Source organism: Typopeltis vanoorti, chromosome 5 (genome assembly GCF_054136105.1).
Source record: "Typopeltis vanoorti isolate ZY-2024b chromosome 5, IOZ_Tvanoo_1.0, whole genome shotgun sequence".
NCBI classification, from domain to species: Eukaryota; Metazoa; Arthropoda; class Arachnida; order Uropygi; family Thelyphonidae; genus Typopeltis; species Typopeltis vanoorti.
Genome location: NC_143553.1, coordinates 135354244 through 135373484, shown reverse-complemented (window position 1 = coordinate 135373484; position 19241 = coordinate 135354244). Strand labels below are relative to the sequence as shown.

The following is a 19241-nucleotide window of genomic DNA, read 5'->3' as shown; positions in this document are numbered from 1 at the left end:
GTTGTAATAGATATGGTATGAAGGTCAGCAATAAAAATTGTAGATAGGAAGTTAGTATAATGATGTCAATTTTTCATGTAGTACTATCATATCCTGTACACCCCTTGAGAATACATGGCAGGAATTTGATGATGAAAAGACAAAGACAATGAAAATAGGCAGAATCATTGAAAATAGGCAGAATCATTGAAAATGTCAACTGTGTTGTGAATGGAGAACCTGTGGAACAAGTAAAACATTTCAGCTACTTAGGCACGATTTTTAGTGAAGATGGTAAATTAAGTATGGAAATAGACAACAGAATCAGCAAAGCTTGTATGATAGGAAATCAATGGAATAAATTCATATGGAATAAGAGAGAAATTAATCGGAACACTAAATTAGCTGTATACAAGACAGTGTTCAAACCAGCTTTAACTCATGGATCTGAGAGCTGGTTCAGAAGTAAAAACACTTTCACCAACGTCTAGAGACTGGAGATATGAGAGTCCTACGAAAGATTAGAGGCGTGAACAGATGGCATCAATCGCAGTATCATATTAAAAACGAGAATATTAGGAAAGAACTTGACATTGTCAACATCCAGGAATGCGTTAGCAGAGCTAATCTCAGGTGGTATGGTCACTTAAACAGAATGGGCGAGGAAAGATTAGCAAAACAAGTGTTCTCTGCCAGTTTGGGAGGAAAACGAACCAGAGGAAGACCGAGATATAGGTGGATTGAAGCTGCCTTAGACGATAGAAATATAAGATCTGGTAATGTTGGAGTCTTGATAAGTAACAGATTGATTTGGAGGAAAATTGTAGATAGGAAGTTAGTAATGATGTAAATTTTTCATGTAGTACTATCATATCCTGTACACCCCTTGAGAATACATGGCAGGAATTTGATGATGAAAAAAAAAAAATCACAATAACTGTATGATGAATTTTATGCAATTTGGTGAAAAGCAGTATGATATGAGATGTGAACGAAACATCCACAGAAGCCATAAATAAAAAGTTTAAATCACTAATAAATGGGTACATGAAAACAGTAGTCAAAATAAGATTGTGAAAGTGCCTCAGTAAGGAATGTGGTCATCTTTCACAGCAAAAGGCAGCTCATAACAATGCTTCATATTGTTTATAATGATGTTCTCGAGTTTGGTTGGTAATAACCGTTTCTCCTGCAAAACTCTGCCGAGGTCCTAAAGGAGGTTGGGGGAGGGTAGAGAAGTAACACATCCACCTAGAGCATCCCAGACATGCTCAATAGGATTAGGGTCAGGAGACGTGGTTGGCCAGTCCTTACATACAATAGTTGCTTCTTGAAGATGTTTGTCCACAAGCTGAGGACAAGCATGATCGTCTTGTAGGATGTCTCCCCCATCGTATATGGATAAACGTATGGGTCCAGGACATCATCTCTATAAGTTGCAGCATTCATAATTCTTCTAAAAAGTATGTACAGGTCATTGCTTCCACCCAACAAGATGTCTCCCCAATATATCTCATTAACTCCATAAGTGTCCCTTTCACAAATATTAGAGAGATGATAAACCAGTGTGCACACATGTGCATATATACACACACTATAATGATAAATACCTGGTTTCCATTTTGAATTGTCTTTTTGTTATAATATCCCCAAGGCAAAACTTGTAGCATGCTTGAAATTTCAGTTTCATAAAGCCAGACATAGAAATATGATTTCTACTAAGCATATTTAGTCATGTCTCCAGGCAAGAAATCTTGGGCTCAAAATAGTTCTTAAGAGGAAAAATTCTTTAATACTTTTTTCATTTTCCCAAGGGAGTAAGCATCACCATCTTGTGTTCCTCGCCATAACTGGTATTATTATCTGAAGTAGGGCAATTTCTATAGTGTTTTTTTTTTTTTTAATTGTTTGGGGAAAGTACCTCTACTTCACTCTGCCAAAGATTGACCATCTTTGAAGCCAGCTGAAAAAAAGACCTGGGGACAATATTCCTCTAGTCAACTAGAATATGTATAATAGCCTTTTTTTATGATCAAGTGTCATGGAAGCTATTATGACTTGATAAGGCTAAACAGCTGCCCATTCCTAAATAATTGAATTTCATTCCCCAGTGAGATCACCACCATGCTTAATAGAGACATAAAGTGGCATGAGAAATACACATTTGATCCCTAGAGTCGGGAGGAAGTGATCTGGATTATCTCGCTCTTTACCCATCTACAATATTAATGCATTATAAGTTTAGAACCTTTTGTGGGTTAGATTCACGTAAGTAAAATTCTAATAGTAAGTTTTTATAAATTTAGTTTGAAATATCATACCAAATAGTACACGATAGATTACCTTCCTGTGTCTCTGTATATAACTAATGACAATAGCATTGTTATATTTTATTCATCTCACTAAGTGGGTTATTGCTTACTTTCCGTAAGGAAAATAGGCTTAGCAGTCATTGGATCTATTTGTCTCCTTCCTCTCCACCTGCACACAAATAACATCACAATCTGTTATCTGATTTTCATGTAACTTGACTGCCCCTACCAGAGAGTTCATACCATATCTCATATTGCTATCAACAAAGCCCAAGGTAGCTGGACATATGTTAGGTGAGGAAAAGGCAGCATGAAAATTCATCAAGTAATCATATGCACACATATTTTTATGTTTCTGCTCATAAAAAGTTTATTTGTACCATCGGCGGGCTGCTAAGACTTTTTTTTATTTTATTATTATTGATTTTATGTTAAAATCAAAATTATTTTTATGTACTTTTAAAACTGTGCTTTAGTTATAAAGGACCAAAATCAAAATAACCTTTCCATCTCATTTTTGAAATATGCAAGAAATATGATATACAAAACTTCCTTCAATCTCTCAAGTTCCGAGTTTTTGATGTATACTTTTACAAAGCATTTTTATGCTAAATGCAGCATAAAAATAAATCAGAGATTTCTAATTTATTTTGTTAAGTAGGCCAGATCACCAGTTTCTCTGAGTTCGCACAGGGTAACAAAAACCACAAATTGATTAGGCCTACTGTCATTTGAATCTTTATTCTCTTAAATTTGCATTGAAAATATAGAAGTAGAAGTTAGGTATACAGAAAATACAATAGTACATAATTATAATAGGTTCCTTAAGCTACAGTTTGGAAACCCCTGCTTCAATATAATTTGCAAGGTAAAAAAACAGTTTAACTTTGAAATAATAGAAATTTAATACAAGTAATGTTTATTTTTATTTATGGATCACCAGTTTCTCTGAGTTTGCACAGGGTAACAAAAACCACAAATCGATTAGGCCTACTGTCATTTGAATCTTTATTCTCTTAAATTTACATTGAAAATACAGAAGTAGAAGTTAGGTATACAGAAAATACAATAGTACATAATTATAATAGGTTCCTTAAGCTACAGTTTGGAAACCCCTGCTTCAATATAATTTGGAAGGGGAAAAAAACAGTTTAACTTTGAAATAATAGAAATTTAATACAAGTAATGTTTATTTTTATTTACGGCAGAACCACCACCAATGTACATCACAATACAGAAAATATATAATGGTCAACATTTTTGAATGATTGGTAAATTCTACCTTGGGTGTATTTAATATTAAAATGGTTTTCATCGCAAATACAAAAGCTGATTGTCCCAAATTGACTGTATAAAGTTGTATACTTATTTCAAATAGTATTCTAACCTCTAAAATATTTTTAATAAAATATAGTTAATATTCACAGTTGGCACTACATTCTTTAAAAATTACAATATCTACATGAGTCCAAACATTTGTAGTGGTAAATGTTTTCGCTTTCTTCAAGAAAAGACATTACAATATACACTTATGTCAAAGCTGTTATTCACATTTCTGAACAAATGTTTAAGTCATATTTCTTGGACAGGAAAAATATGTTCTACCTTGCACATACCCCTTCCCTTAGAACAAAAATGAATATTGTATTGGATATCAGTAAATTATAATAAACTGGGAAAATTGAGATATTTCTCTATGTGAGTCTTAATACTTGCTTTTGCTAACTAGAAAGAGAGAAAACAATGAGTGAAAGAAAATAAATATAAAGGGGGGGGGACAACTATAATGCATTAAACTTGATTCTATCATAAAATTCTACAATTATCAAAAGTTGATTTTGTTACTTTGCCAAATTAAGAAATAGTACATAAAGTAAAGGATGTCATCTAGCTTTCGGTTTGTCCCAGGTGGAAAGTGTTTTACTTCTTTAGTAATGATTATGTTTGAACTTCTACTGGAAACTTTTTCTCATGGATGTATGACAAACCAGAAGAATGAAATTCTAAATACAATGAGTATAATTTATTAACTCCTTCTGGCATTAGCAAAGGTGGATTTCTCAATGGTTGTTTCACCACCACATCACTTGCGTGGAGAAAGAGAGACCCATGCTTGACTATGTATGGGAGGAACTTAATGTCAGGCCATTTTTTACATAAGGCTCAGTTAGCATTTCTTAGATGGAGATTGCAGAATTTTTAATCCTGTACAGATACATTCAGGAACAAGTATCTGTAATTAACAAGTATACCACTGACATCCCCCAGTGAGCAGTAAGGCCTAAATTACAATTAATCAGTACAGGTGGAAGAGTCACTTAATGATGATTAACACCCCAACTGGCCATGACGTCTATAGATGTCCAGCTAAATCAGCGATTTTGTAACACCTATTGAATAACATGGATAAGAAGTACAGTTTGGTCTCACTATTTCATTCACCTCAGGGAGTTTAAGAAATTTTTGATTCACTACACCATATCGAGAATATTAAAATTAGGTTTAGTCATTAACATTTGAATAATACCTAGTAAAAGTTTGAAGGGTACTGAAAGCCTGGGGGGGGGGGGGAATATTTTTAGAAGAAAGTCTTTTATCATGAACCAAGTTGTCAAACCAGTAAACTTGAATTTTTTTTTCACTATTTTTCATCTGCTGGATTCAGTAGGAATATAATAAAAGCTGTATCAGATTTTGCTTGCAGGTTTCTTTGTAGATGGAAGGGAGGGTGCTTAAAAGTGGGTGAAATAGATAAGTTATTCATCTCACAGCTGTTTTTATGAATAAAACCACATTAAATCCAAACATATAATAAACATACAATAGTCCAAAATATATATATCATTAATTTTTTTATACATTTTTCTGCAGTGACTGCATAAGGTTTTGAGAGAAAAAACAAAACAGATGTTTGCATAATCTATGGTGTGGCCTTATTTAAATATATATCTAAAAGTCAGTTGGCACCATTTACAAAAAAAATAAAACGAAAGTTCATGACTAGATATTTTAAAGAATTGTCAAATTTATACCAAAACAATGTTTACAGATACCACTGCATCCTCTTCAGTAGCTTCTTGCTTGCTGTTTTTTCATAATTCACCAAATGAAACTGTTTGTGCGCAGTTTCCAAAAGTATATTTCCATCCCATGGAAAAAAGCTGTTTGGTCATACATTGTCCACTGGAAAATCTCTCCCATAATACAGCTGTCTATGTGGGGAATATACCCGTGATACAACCACACCACCTTTCAAAACAGCTTGTGACCTGAGTGATGGGTATGATGACTGAGGTTGAAAATAAAACGATTGCCCATAGTCTGATGGAAATAAGGATCTCTCTGTATCAATGGTGACTGTACTTGACCCACTTGGCCAAGTAGTATCAGACTTTGTACCATCACTGTTAACCCACTGGACATTCATACCAGGAGAGCCAACTGTCTGAGATGACTGGGCTTCTGCATTGAATGCAACTGCTTCATTTGATGACCTGCTTGGTATTGAAGAGGATGGTTTGCGTCTGTGACAAAAGATACCCATTGCTACTATGACTCCTATAACTAATCCCAGTGTTATGGGAATTGCTATGAGAAGAGTTCCTGAACGACCAGAATGAGAGTCTCCTGTGTAACCAGTGGGAAAATTGGACGGTCCTAAAAAAAAAAAAAAAAAATTCATGCCATTAGCATAAAAAAAAAAAAGAAACATTACTCAAAGCTTTCTAAGATATTTTGTATAAGTGTCAAGACCATGTAACTGAAATGGTAACTTTTGCATATAAGGAATGTAGAACAAACTAGAGCCTCGAACTCTAGCTTGTTCGACCTAACTCCTTAGAGAACCCTCTTGCTTATCCCTTGAATGTTTAACATAGAGGATGGGCTGGCAATTTGGAATTTAACTGACCAGACTATTCTATTTTGGCTAAAATTACATACACGTGATGAAGACGATCAGATATGGCAGACTAATGTGTTACTCATTTATACAACATCCTCGTTATTGAACAAGAATAAACAGCAAAACTTCAGGTACTGGGACAATCTCAAAAGAACTGAAGATGGGCACTATCAAAGTAAGAAGTATCAATGGAAAAAAGGAACTAGAAAAAATTACAAAGCCTTTGCAACATATTTGGTGCTATTAAGACAAAATGGGAGAGATATTCCAAATAATTCAAGCCATAGCAATCATGGAAGAAGAAAGGAGTAGCAATAGTATTCAAAATTAAATACAAAGAAAAAGTTGAATGGCATGATTTCAAGTAGAGCGATATGGTCAAATTTCAAAATGGGAAATTGGACAATAAGAATTATTTGTATCTAGTGTCAACAGAAAGTTCTAATTAGGGAAGAAGTGAAGGAATTTTTTAAAATCATATCAGCCCCCCCCCTCTCCTCTAAAAAAAAAAAAAAAAAAACTTGTTTTATGCACTATTGTATTGTAAATAGCAAAGTGTAAAATAAATTCTACATATATGGAAAAATTTTATAAAAACCTGAAAGCCCAAATGAATAAAAAATGATAAGTACCTAGTAGATACTTGTTAAGAACATGGATTTGTCACTACAAAACACCTTGTTTAAACTTTAAAACATACACAGAGAGATTAATGATTATATCATTGCTGATGTTTTCAGAGCAGTCCAGAGTACAAAAGCATATATATATATAGGAAACTGCAGTAGGAAGTGACTAACACCTAGTGCTCAGCAGAATAAAGGCAGCAATCCCACAAAAAAAAAAAAAAAAAAAAGATCTAAAAAGAAAGAAAGAACAACTCTTGGGTATAAATAGTAGATTCAAACATAAAAATATTACATCCAAAAAAAAAGAAAGAAAGTTTAAAAATAAATATCAAAATCTAAAAAGAAATCACTGACCCATCCAGAGAAGCAAGTGACATTGTCTCAAAAGGTAAAATTTTTCTTTATTCAGCATAGACAGATGATACCCTTTGGTTGAAAATGCCTTTGGTTTGTGTCCTAGATGGGATTTGATCCAAATCCCATCTAGGACACAAAGAACCATTATCTGTGCTTTTCAATTGAATGCGAGTTAGCTGGTTTCATGCAGGAGTGGCTGGGTTTCTCATCACAACCAAGTAAACCAGCCAGTAGTATATGCAATTACTTAGCATATTTACAGACCAGAATACATTACAATCAACAGAATCATATTGGTCTCATCAGATGGTGCCAAATGCCTATGTGGGTATTCCAGCCATTGTAACGTGTGTAAAATAAAAGGTAAAAGAATAAGATCTTCATGCGAGTTGACATGTTCTATTAGAAAACATAGACAAAAATGCAAAAGCTAAGTTACATGTAAGAATAGCTAAACAAAAGTATGGAAATATTTTGTAAAGAATATTTAGTCAATTCTCACTAGAACAAACTCACTCAATGTAGCAAAACTAAACGACTATATCCTGACTTTGCAGGGCCATCTGCATAATATAAATATCAAAAAGGTGGTGAATGTTTTGGAGCCACTAAGAAATGGAGAAAAGAGTGTATGATAAGAAATATCAAAAATTATAAAAGGCTGATATAAATACAAGCACATTCTGGATATACGAAGTAATTAATTTGAAAATTTACTAAATAAAGTTACAAGGAATACAACAGTGGTACAAAATATCCAAGAAGAATGCAATCAGAAGTATACATCAACATTTAAAAATAGTCAGACACCTGGACTGTGGAAAGCAGTTGCATTATATAATATTCAGCATAAAATTTTTATAGTGGCTAATTGCATATATGGTTTATAAGGTGAAATCCCAGATTATTAGAGCAGATGTTGAAGTTTTTCCACTTGGTTGTACTATAAATTAAAGTGCCAAGAAATTATATTCTTGGTTTAATCCTTCATCCAAACGTAAAAGTGTGCAAGTGAAGTAACTTCATGACTGGGCAACTCAATATATGGTGGCTAATGACTTTGCATCACTTGCCTTAGTATCCCATAATGCAAAGCATATATCCTTATGGACATGTACAATGTTATGCATTATGGGAAGGGTCACTACACAGACTGGTTTCAACCTTTATTTGAGGTCTCAGTGGGAACTAGACCCAGAAGTGATACCAATGTCGAAGTAATGCAGAAGTCATATTTCCATATACAAGTAGCCAAAAGGTGTCGCACCTTATTACTAAAATACTCTGGATTAGAGATACATGTTCACAAACTTTGTTTGCTTATACTTAGGTAAAGGATTAAACCAAGAATATAATTTCTTGGCATCTGTAATTTATAGTATAACAAAGTGGAAAAACTTTCAACATCTATCTCTAATCCAGTGTATTTTAATAATAAGGTATGATGCCTTCTAGCTACTTGATTCGCTTGTTTTAGTCTTCTTTGTCTTGGTAACACCAATTATGTCAACATAGTACTTCTGAAGTGATTCTATCAGCTCAGCTTCTCTTACACTGATACTTCTTATATTGATAGTTACTAATTTCAAGCTTAGCTGCTTAATATGATACACAAATACATATGCACACAATTCATGTGCTTGATGGTGTAATAAGTATACATTCTTCATAGCATCGATGTGTTAAATGTATGCAAGAATTCAGTTTATACATTTGCAGAATAAATACATTACTTCTGAAATATGTTTAAATCAGTTACATGATTTTAGTAAATGCAGTAAACACCTAACATATTCATGAACTTAACTTTTTTTTTTTATTCTGTAAATTGCTTAACCACAAATAAATTTGAAAGAATGCACTTACTTGGCAAAACAGTGAGGTAGGCACTTCTAAAACTATATCCCATGGTGTTTGCTCCCAAACATATGTATTTCCCAGAATCATTTTCTGCAGCTTCTGAAATAAACAGCTTGTTTAGAAAAGAGCCATCTGGTCTTTCCATTACTTCTGAGGATTTAAGTACTCTGAAGGATTCTCCCTGAACTTTAATAACATCGTGTCTTTCTGTTTCATCATCAAATTCAGATGCTTCTAATCTTTTTAACCACTAGAAGGAAAAAAATATATGAAAATGACTACTTGTAAACTTTTATAAACTAAAATGAAGCTTCTTTAGAAACACATAATTTAAGAAAGTAACATGGAATTCAGTAATATCTTATAATATATTCTCAGCAGAATTCTCTTCCCACTTTACTTTTTTCTTCAATTAATTCCTGAATACATTTGAGCTGAAATAAAGAATCAGCAACACAAAATGTCTAACTGATTCGGTTTAAATGATAAAATTCCTCAGGATGCTCTTCTCGATGTATTGTTTGTTGTTTATTTTCTATTGTTAAAAGACTTCCCTCTCTTTCTCATATATATATATATATATATATATATATATATTCTTCACAATTTTTTAGCATCAATTGTACTTTTTTCTGCACATCAAAATTTTTTTTTAACAAGACCTAAAATGTGAAGCTGCATTTTTCTTGTGGATTGTATTAGATGAAATTACTTGTTACCTGACCTCCTTGATTTTTTTTTTTGAGGGGGGGGGCCGTTTTTTCAAAGTAATCACATTCTAGGATGAGATTAGATTAATTTGCAAAAGTGCAAATAATGGACGCTGTAGCAATTGATTTCTGGAACTTTACCAATGCTACAAAGGTGATAAAATGTTCAGATAATCAAAAATGTGTAAATAACAGACGCTGGAACAACCAAATTTCGTGTGTTAGGTAAGACAACTGAAACGATGTTGTGATTCTATATTTCATCTTTTGCATACTTGAAAAGCCACTTCAAAAGATATCCAGTATATATTTGTCTGATTTATCAACTTTTGTTCTATAGAGGACTGAAATTTAGAGAATTTTGTTTGAAATAAATAATCTTCTAAAATTAAGAGTTTACAATTTTCTCTCTCTCTCTGCTTATATTGTTCTAAAACTTAACTAGTTATTCTTATCAGGATGCATCAACATAAGGAGAAATTACCAGTTAATAAGAGATCAGTTCATCTAACCTGAATATGTGGTGGCATCTCACTTCGAACTCTGCACTGAAAAATTGCTATCCCTCCATATTCTACAGTTGTATTTAATGGATGAGTTCCAGTTAATTCTGGTTTATTGCGAATCCGATCTGAAAGTTTAATTTCCTCATATGAATTTAAAATGATAACACTTTTATTAATAAATTTTATTTTGTAATGGTGTATATATCAGTATATCAGAAAGAATATTAAAACAATTAAATCAAAACAGTAAAAACTTCCAGTAGTATTAAACTTCATAATTAAAAATGTAAATTTGAGATATGTAGCCTATTTTCTAGTAGTGTCTTTCAGCATTGGTCTTGTAGAAAACATTATTATTACATGACACCTCCAGGGAGTCCAAGGACTCATTGAGGGAGAGCTCCCACTAGTATTTTCACAGACAATCACAAACATCCATGGGCATGGATGTTTGTGATCGTCTGTGAAAAACAGACAAAACAGCCAGAGAACAAACATGTAATTAACAGACAAAAATACTGTGTAGGTGGTGTAGATGATAGATCTTGTACACAACCAAGAGGCAAATGTGGATAGATACTCCACAGGTTTCATTATACAAGAAGGTATTAAGGCATGTTTTCCAGGTGGTACACTGAAAAGAATATCTCTACATGGAAGGAAGGAACAAGCATCAGAATTAGTGGTAAGGGTGGGCAAAAATGACTTTGAAAGTGAGACAAAGAATGTGGAAAGGGATTTGAAGAGGTTGTTATAGGAGGTGAAGGATAATAGTGTCATTGGGAATGTGGTTAGTTTGTTGCCCAGATATAATAATAGTGAACTGAGAAAGAGAGCAGTGATACTGAATGACAAGATGGCTAAATTGTGTTAGGCAAAGTATTAAATTTGTGAATGTAAGGAGTGAATTTGAAGTTGGAATGGTTTAAAGCTGACAGAATGCATTTGAATGTGCTTGGTGTTGGAACGACTGTTATTTACTAAGCGTACACAGGATCCATATGAAATTAACATGGCTAAGGGTCAGAGAGAGGTTGAGAAGTAGGATGTGGAAGGTGAGGAAAAGATTATGGTAGGGCAGAGCGATGCAGTGCAAAAAAAAAAAAAAAAAAAAAAGGTGGGGATGATAGGGATATGAATGAAAATCAAGAGTCAGGATGAGGAAAATGAGGATGGTCAGATGGAAGAAAAAGGTGTACTGTAGCAGAGGGAGTACAGAGTGATCATGTTAATGGAATAGTCTCAAAGAGTAGGGAATTGTTTGTATTTATATATATATATATTGGTTGTCTGAGGATGAGATGTTATGACTAGAAATGGTAGGATATAGAAGTTTAGTAAAAAAACAATATAGTACATGTGAAAATTTTGAAGCTATTTGGTGTGTTGATAAATAGAATAGTATATCTAATAGGATGTTGTTATAACCCAGGGAATGTGGAGAGCACTGATTGTGAAATGTTTAGACAAATTAGTTGGGCAAAGGCAAAAAAGGAAAGTGATCCTTTTGGGAGATTTTAATTATAAGAATTTGGAGTGGAAAGAAGAAATAGTGTATGGTAACAAGGAGAGTGAATATCTTGAGTTTATGTAAGATAACTATCTTAATCAGCATGTGATGGAATCAACATGAGGTTTATCAGTGTTGGATTTGGTGATATCCTCACAGGATGTAGTTGTGAACAAGGTATCAACACTGCCACCTATTGGTGAGAGAGTGATCATGAGGTATTAGTTTGGAAAGTAGTCAAACAGGAAAAGGTTTTTGCTAAGGTCTATATGTGGAACTATAAGGTGGGTGGTTATGAGAAGCTCTAGTCAACTAGAATCAATACATTGAGTTGGTGAATTGTGCAGAAAAGATGTTGACAATGCATGGGAAATGATAAGGCAGTATCTGATGCAGGCAACACTTAACTGCATATCGAGAGTTCAGCAAATAAATAGAGTAACAATTTATGATGAACAGTCAAATCAAGCAGTCATTGTAGGAAAACAAGTTGTTATGGAAGAGATACAAGGCAGTTTGTGGTGAACAAATGCATGAGGAATGTCACCTTTCTGCAGGCCAGAAAGGTGACAAGCATGATTAAAAAATAAAAAGTAGAATATGAGAGGAGGTTAGCCAGTCAGGTAAAAGATAATCCAAGGAAATTTTTCTGCTAAGTGGCAAGCAAGAGGAAAAATAATTATGGAAGGTTGACAATGGTAGCAGAATGACCATTGTAAATGATAAGGTGGAATTAATCAGTGAACATTTCATCCATGTACATCATACTGGTGGAAATGATGCCAGATAATATATAGAAGGGAGACAAGTATCAAGAAAATAAAAGGTGAAGGATCAGAGGTATATCAAGTGTTGCTCCAGTTAGATGTTAATAAGGCTGTGGGAATGGATGACATATCACGACATATTTTTAAGGAATGTGTACAACAGTTAAATATGCTCTTGACTCGGTTATTTAAAATGAAAGTTTTGCATTGGGGAAGGTTCCAAGAAAGTAAAATAGTATCTTCCACAAGCATGGTTCTAGAATAGAAGTTTCCAATTATAGACCAGTATATCTGTAGTTCTGGTCCAAGTATTGGAAAGACTGGTTAGAAATAGAATAAATGATTTTGGATTTTGTTTATGAAGAACAGGTCTTGTTTAGCAGTCTGCTTACATTTTATAATAAGGTGATGAATATTGGATAAGGATAGTTCACATACAGTGATATTCTTGAATTTTGCAAAGGCATTTGATAGATTACCACATAACAGACTGGTGTATAAGCTGCAGAAGAGTATTGGATAAGATTGATTAGATGGATTGAAGATTCTCGTTATCTCATCTTCCTTTTTACCTTGCAGTGTCGAGGGTTTATTAATCACTGGACGTCAAACCGTTCACAGGATAAGGCAGTCAGTCCTATGTCCGTAGTGTTGAGTTCTCGAGGCTGGTGTGCCTGCTTTGTGGGATGAAAAACCCCAGGATAAACTGGGGGGAAAACCCTGCTGTCCACGCCCAAGACTGGCTAACGGCTATGGCTGAGGAAGATCCTTCAGCTCCTCACGTTATCGACGGGAATCGAACCTAGGACACTCCTTCCCCAGGCATATGCTTGCACAGCCATGAGGCTAACCATGCGGATTGAAGATTGACTTTCTGAATTATATCAGTAAACGTGTGGACAGACTTATGTGTTCATCGAACATGTTGTTTATTTTTTAACGGTATATATTAGAACACAAACTAAGTAAATAATTAATTTATTAACTTATTGCTGATATTTTGCTGATGTTATAATCAGCATCTTCAGAGCACAAAAACACAGTTTGTCACAATACGCGAGACTATAACAACATGGTGTAATCAACGGACTAGTTAAACAAAATTGTAACAGCAACACAAAGACTAGAGTCCTGATTTTTGGTGCCCTCTATCTGAAAAAAAAAAAAAAAAAATTGTAGCTATCACATAAGACTAGAGCCCTAAAAAAAAAAAAAAAAGTACTAGTTTTTTCTGAAGATGACTGTCTCCCAGATCTTAGGCAAGTTAATACAGCCATATTTGTTGAGATTTGGAGTGTGTTTCAGGGCTTCTGTCGCCTCTAAGAACAATCTCTCCAACTTATAAGAGCTTCTGTGTAGTACTTTTGTGTTTTTCCAGTTGATCCTGTGTGCAGGGGTATCCAGAGCATGGTCTGCTAGGCCCGACTTGCCATAGTGATAATTCCAGACGTATCTTTTGTGTTCGCTGATGCGGATGTTTACAGTTCTTCCTGTTTGACCGTAGTAGGCTTGATTACATGAGCAGGGTACTTGGTAGACTCCTGGATGTGATAAAAGGGGAAAGCTGTCCTTGGGTGAGCGGATAAGGGTTGCTAATTTGCTACATGGTCTGAATGTAGTGCATAGTTTATGTTTATTAAGAATTTTTGAAATCTTATCGGATGTGCCTTTAATGTATGGGATGGTAACTGTTTTGTTGTAGTTCTCTGTGGTGGGAGGGGTTTCTTAGGAGCATTTAGTATTTTGTTTATCTTATGTGGATTATAGCCATTGGCCAAGAAGGTGTGGCATAAGTGAGCCAGTTCAGCAGCAAGAGCATTGTCATTGGAACAGATTGCTCTCGCTCTATGGGTTAGTGTTTTTAAAATGCCATATTGTTGAGAAGGATGATGGCGTGATTGTTTGTGTAAGTATTTCCCTGTATGTGTGGGTTTTCTAAAAACTGAAAATGATAAGGAACTGTCTGGAAGACGTGTGATAAGTGTATCCAGGAAGGGCAGGCAGTTATTAGCTTCCAGTTCCATTGTAAAGTGGATTTTTGGATTGTTGGCAATTTAAATGTGCTAAGAATGTTTCCAATGTTCCAATGGCATATTGTGACAAACTGTGTTTTTTTGTGCTCTGAAGATGCTGGTTATAACACCAGCGAAATATCAGCAATAAGTTAATAAATTAATTATTTACTTAGTTTCTGTGTTCTAATATATACCGTTAAAAAATAAACAACATATATCAGTAAGTTGTGTATGATGGAGCAGTGTATCAGAAAAAAGCGACCAGTGCACACCTCAGGGTTCTGTTCCTGGGGCTTACTATTTAACTTATTTGTTAACTAAGATTAACAAATAATATAAGGTTATTGATTATTAACTTATATAGTTATTGGTATAAAATTTTTGCCCTAATATCAAGAACATCTTCAGTATGACTTTCAAATTAAACAACAAGAACAGAAACCAGTAGATTTAGCAATGAAACATGTGAACTGCATGCACATAATGTGGAATTTCATGGTCTAATTACATTAAGGTTCTAGTAAAAATAACAAGAGATATAAAATTAAATTAATTCTGAAACTTGTGAAAAAGAACTATTTCCCATATATTTAGATTCAGTCAGTGAAGTAGAGATTTTGTTGACCGGGCAGAAGGACATTTGAAGGCTAACAGATCTACATAGTTTTGCTGTACCTTCCAAGACACCTTTAACATAGGGAATGGTGATATGATGGACCACCTCCATATCATTATCATGATGAGAGGCAGATGACAGGAAAAATTCTATAATTATCTTGTTGACATACGATTTGATAAGGCCATTATAAAGGAAGGTGGATTTGATATGATGTAGTTCTTGGAAGAGAAGCAATTCACTGGAGCAGAGAGAGTGTGCTCAATGTACCAAAGTATGTAAATTAAATCTGTCTTATGCTAATGAATTATTTTTTATGTTCCTATTCATCGAGTTATTTATTAATGATATTTCATGTGGATTGACTGAGAATCTTCAGATATTTGCTGATGAAGCAAAGTTAGGTAGCGTTATCAGGAGTATTGCTGATATTAATTCTCTACAGCATGGGTGTCAAACTCATAGGCCGCATGCCCCCCCCCGACGAATATTTTTGCGGCCCAGCCAAACGTTTGCCAATGAAAGTGATTATTACATATAACTGTGTTGCATGCATTTCCTTTACACGCGGGTGAACCATTTCCACCACTATTTCTACACTAGCCGATTATATACCTACTATCACGTGCCAGTGTCATGCCCACGTCTAATCGTCAGTCTTGTTTGAACTGACTTGTTTGGTGTGTGTAACAGGAAATATTTCGCTTTCGGTGAACAAGAAAAATAAGTTTATTTACATTACGCTTATTAATTTGTGCAGTTATTTGGTGTCGGGTAAGTTGATGTTCAAGAAAAAATATCAGTTTTTATTAAAATATTCAGCATGTCTCTATCGAAGCCAAGTGATAGTAATAAACAAAAAATTGCTGACAAACATCGAAATTTCCAAGAAAAGTGGGAATTGGAGTATTTTTGCTGTGAAGTAAAAAATAAAATAATCTGCTTAACCTCCCTACTGGCCAATGTGGATGAAATAGTGACACCAAATTGCACTTCTTATCCATGTTATTCAATTGGTGTTAGAGCTTCGTATCCAGATTTAGCTGAACGTCTATAGACGTTGTGGCCGGTTGGGGGGTTAATATGTAATAATGTTATCAGTGTACCAAAGTTATACAACATTAATCTTCACTATGAACAACATAAATCAAAATATGATAATTACGAGGGATTAATGAGACAGAAAGAAAAGTTGCAAGAGCTCAAGTCGGGACTGAAAAAACAACAGTTCATGTTTACTAAAGTATCACCAGAAAGTGAAGCAGCGGTGCATGCAAGCTACGTCTTGTCGGAGTTGATAGCTAAACACTCTAAATCTTTTACTGAAGATGATTTCATTAAGGAATATCTAATTAAAGCTGCAGAAATTATTTGTTCTGAAAATATGAAGGCTTTTCAAACAATCTCTTTGTCTCGAAATACAGTTGCAGAAAGAATTACTGATTTGGCCGACAATTTATTTAAGTGTTCAGATCAAAGCAAAATCATCTAGTTTTGAAGCTTTTTTCCATTGCCTGTGACAAGAGTACGGACATTGGGGGCGTAGCTCAATTAGCTGTGTTTCTTCGTGCTTGCGACATGGATTTCAACATTTTTGAGGCATTATTGGAACTAGTACCAATGCATAACACTAGTACAGGACAAGATATATTTAATTGTGTTTTTGAACTTCTGCAAAAATACAATCTACCTCTGTCAAAATTAACTTCTGTAGCTACAGATGGAGCTCCTTCTATGACCGGAAAAAACAAGGGTTTCGTGGTGCTGCAAAAAGAACAAAGTGAATTTATGACAGATCCAAGATTCATCATACGCATTGCATTATACATCAAGAAGTATTATGCGCGAAAGTAATAAACATGGAAAATGTGTTGACATCTATCAAAAAAATCGTTAATTTCATAAAATCTCGAGGCTTAAATCAGCAACAGTTCTCTGCTTTCTTAAGTGAATTAGACAGTGAATATTCCGGTTTGTCCTACTATACCAAGGTAAGTTGGCTATCCTGCTCCAAGATTCTTAAACAATTCTGGGACTTGAAAGAAGAAATATGTCAGTTCTTAATAACTAAAAATCAAGACACAAGCCTGTTTTTTGACACAGTGTGGTTGCAAGATTTATCCTTCATGGTTGATATAACGAAACACTTATATGATTTAAAATTAAAACTGCAAGGAAAAGATCAGATCATTACGAACATGTGTGACCGAGTTAAGGCATTCAAATGTAAACTAGTTCTTTGGGAAAAGCAGTTGAAAAATGAAGATTTAATGTACTTTCCGACATGCAACATGAACAAATCAAGTTTAAGTGAAACTGCATCATATCAAAAATATGCAGAAAAATTGTAAGCCTTAGAACTGAATTTGAAACAAGGTTTGCAGATTTTAAATTTTTGGAAGACAAGTTTTCTTTGTTTTCTTCGATTTTTTTAATAAATATTGAATCAGTACCTAATCAAATGCAAATGGAGGTAATTGAGATCCAGTGCGATTCAGATTTGAAGGCAGAATTCAGTGAAGTTGGTGTGCCTGGATTTTACAAATATTTACCTGCTGGGTTTAAAAATACTCGAAAATTCGCATATGAAATTATATCCATGTTTGGAAGTACTTATCGGTGTGAGCAGTTATTTACAATTATGAAGGCAAATAAGTCTCCAGTCAGATCCAGAATTACTGACATTCACCTTGGATCAGTTTTGAAAGTAATCATTGCTAACAAGATTTCCCCCGAAGTAGGAAAGATAGTAGCAGAGAAGAGATGCCAAGTGTCAGGGAGAAAACATTAATTTTATCGTTGTTCTTTTTTTTGTGTTTTTATGAAAATTGAAGTTTTTGTTTTTTGCAGCCCACATAAACTTAAACCTTGTTTATTTGGTCTGTGTTAGCCTTTGAGTTTGACATGCTTGCTCTACAGGAAGATTTGAATAGACTATCAGCTTGGACAGATGAGTAGGGGGTGTAGTGTTAATATTAATAAATGCAAGATGCTACACACTTTGGAGTGTAGAGATATAAGGCTATATAATATATTGGTGGAGCTTTGCTTGAAGAAGTGGATGAGATTTGGAATCTTGGAGTGATGGTAGACAGTGGACTAAAGTTCCAAGGACATAAAGACTGCACATTGTATTGCTCTTATGATAAGAAGGGAATAAGGAGGCTGTATGGCCATACTGCCTCCTTGAGCACAAAGCATTGGTCAGACCAATGCATTGTGCTCAAATTTGGATGCCTAGTTTTCATTGTGATGTGGAAACATTAGAGAGGATCCAAAGATGAATGAAGAATGTGATATCAGAACTCTGCAGTGTTGTCCTCAGTTTGGTGGATAGGAGGAAAAGAGGAGATATGATAGACCAAGTTGGTTAAGGGATTTTACCAGATTAATACAGATGGAATTATAAAAATAATTGATGGGAATAATGAGAGTCCATACCTGGAAGTTGTATGGACATTCACCAGGATGTGAGGAGTAGATTTTTTTACATGGAGAGTTGTTGGTGAGTGGAACACATTGCCAGATTGCATTGTGAATACAGGACGTGTAAATAATTTCAAGGTTCAACATAATAGGCATGTTGCTGGTTGAATGGGCAATGGCTCCATGGAGGTTGATAATAAAAGTTTTGTACTGGCCTTTTTCTTTTGAGATTTTGTTTCTCTAGGTAGCACAGGCAGCCCTGGAATTGGAGATAATTCTTGACACAAAAACAAAAGGCCACTAACAAATCATGGCCTGCTCCATATAAAAGTGGCATTTGGCAGTTTGTATAAATCTTACCTGAAACTTAAGGAACAACTACCAAATACTGTCATGACTTACTGATGCACTTTGAAACTAAATGCATTGTGTTTTTGTATAATACACTGCTTGGAAAGAAGTCAACGGACACCAATAGTGTGAGAAACAAACAGCCATGGAGCCCACCTTAATAAGATATAGGACCCCCTTTGGCTGCAATGACTGCAGCAATCCTAGGGAGCATTTGATAGCGATCAGTGGATATTTTGGACTATTCTTCCTGTAAGCATGTAATGAAGCCCTGGACTGTTGTGGGGTGGACATTCTTT

General features: G+C 34.5%; 1 protein-coding gene across 2 annotated transcripts in view; it reads right to left on the bottom strand.

Annotated features, from left to right (window-relative positions):
• Positions 1-3281: 3281 nt before the first annotated feature.
• The window catches only part of LOC150106840 (fibroblast growth factor receptor-like 1), an 85747-nt gene continuing 69787 nt past the window's right edge, over positions 3282-19241 (bottom strand). For both annotated transcript variants that reach the window (XM_090392750.1, XM_090392749.1), the window contains exons 6-8: positions 10264-10382; positions 9048-9291; positions 3282-5948 (exon numbers count right to left, since the gene is read on the bottom strand). In XM_090392750.1, the coding sequence (XP_090248876.1) occupies positions 5461-5948; positions 9048-9291; positions 10264-10382 (851 nt within the window). In that variant the 3' untranslated portion in view covers positions 3282-5460. The remainder of the gene's footprint in view (positions 5949-9047; positions 9292-10263; positions 10383-19241) is intronic.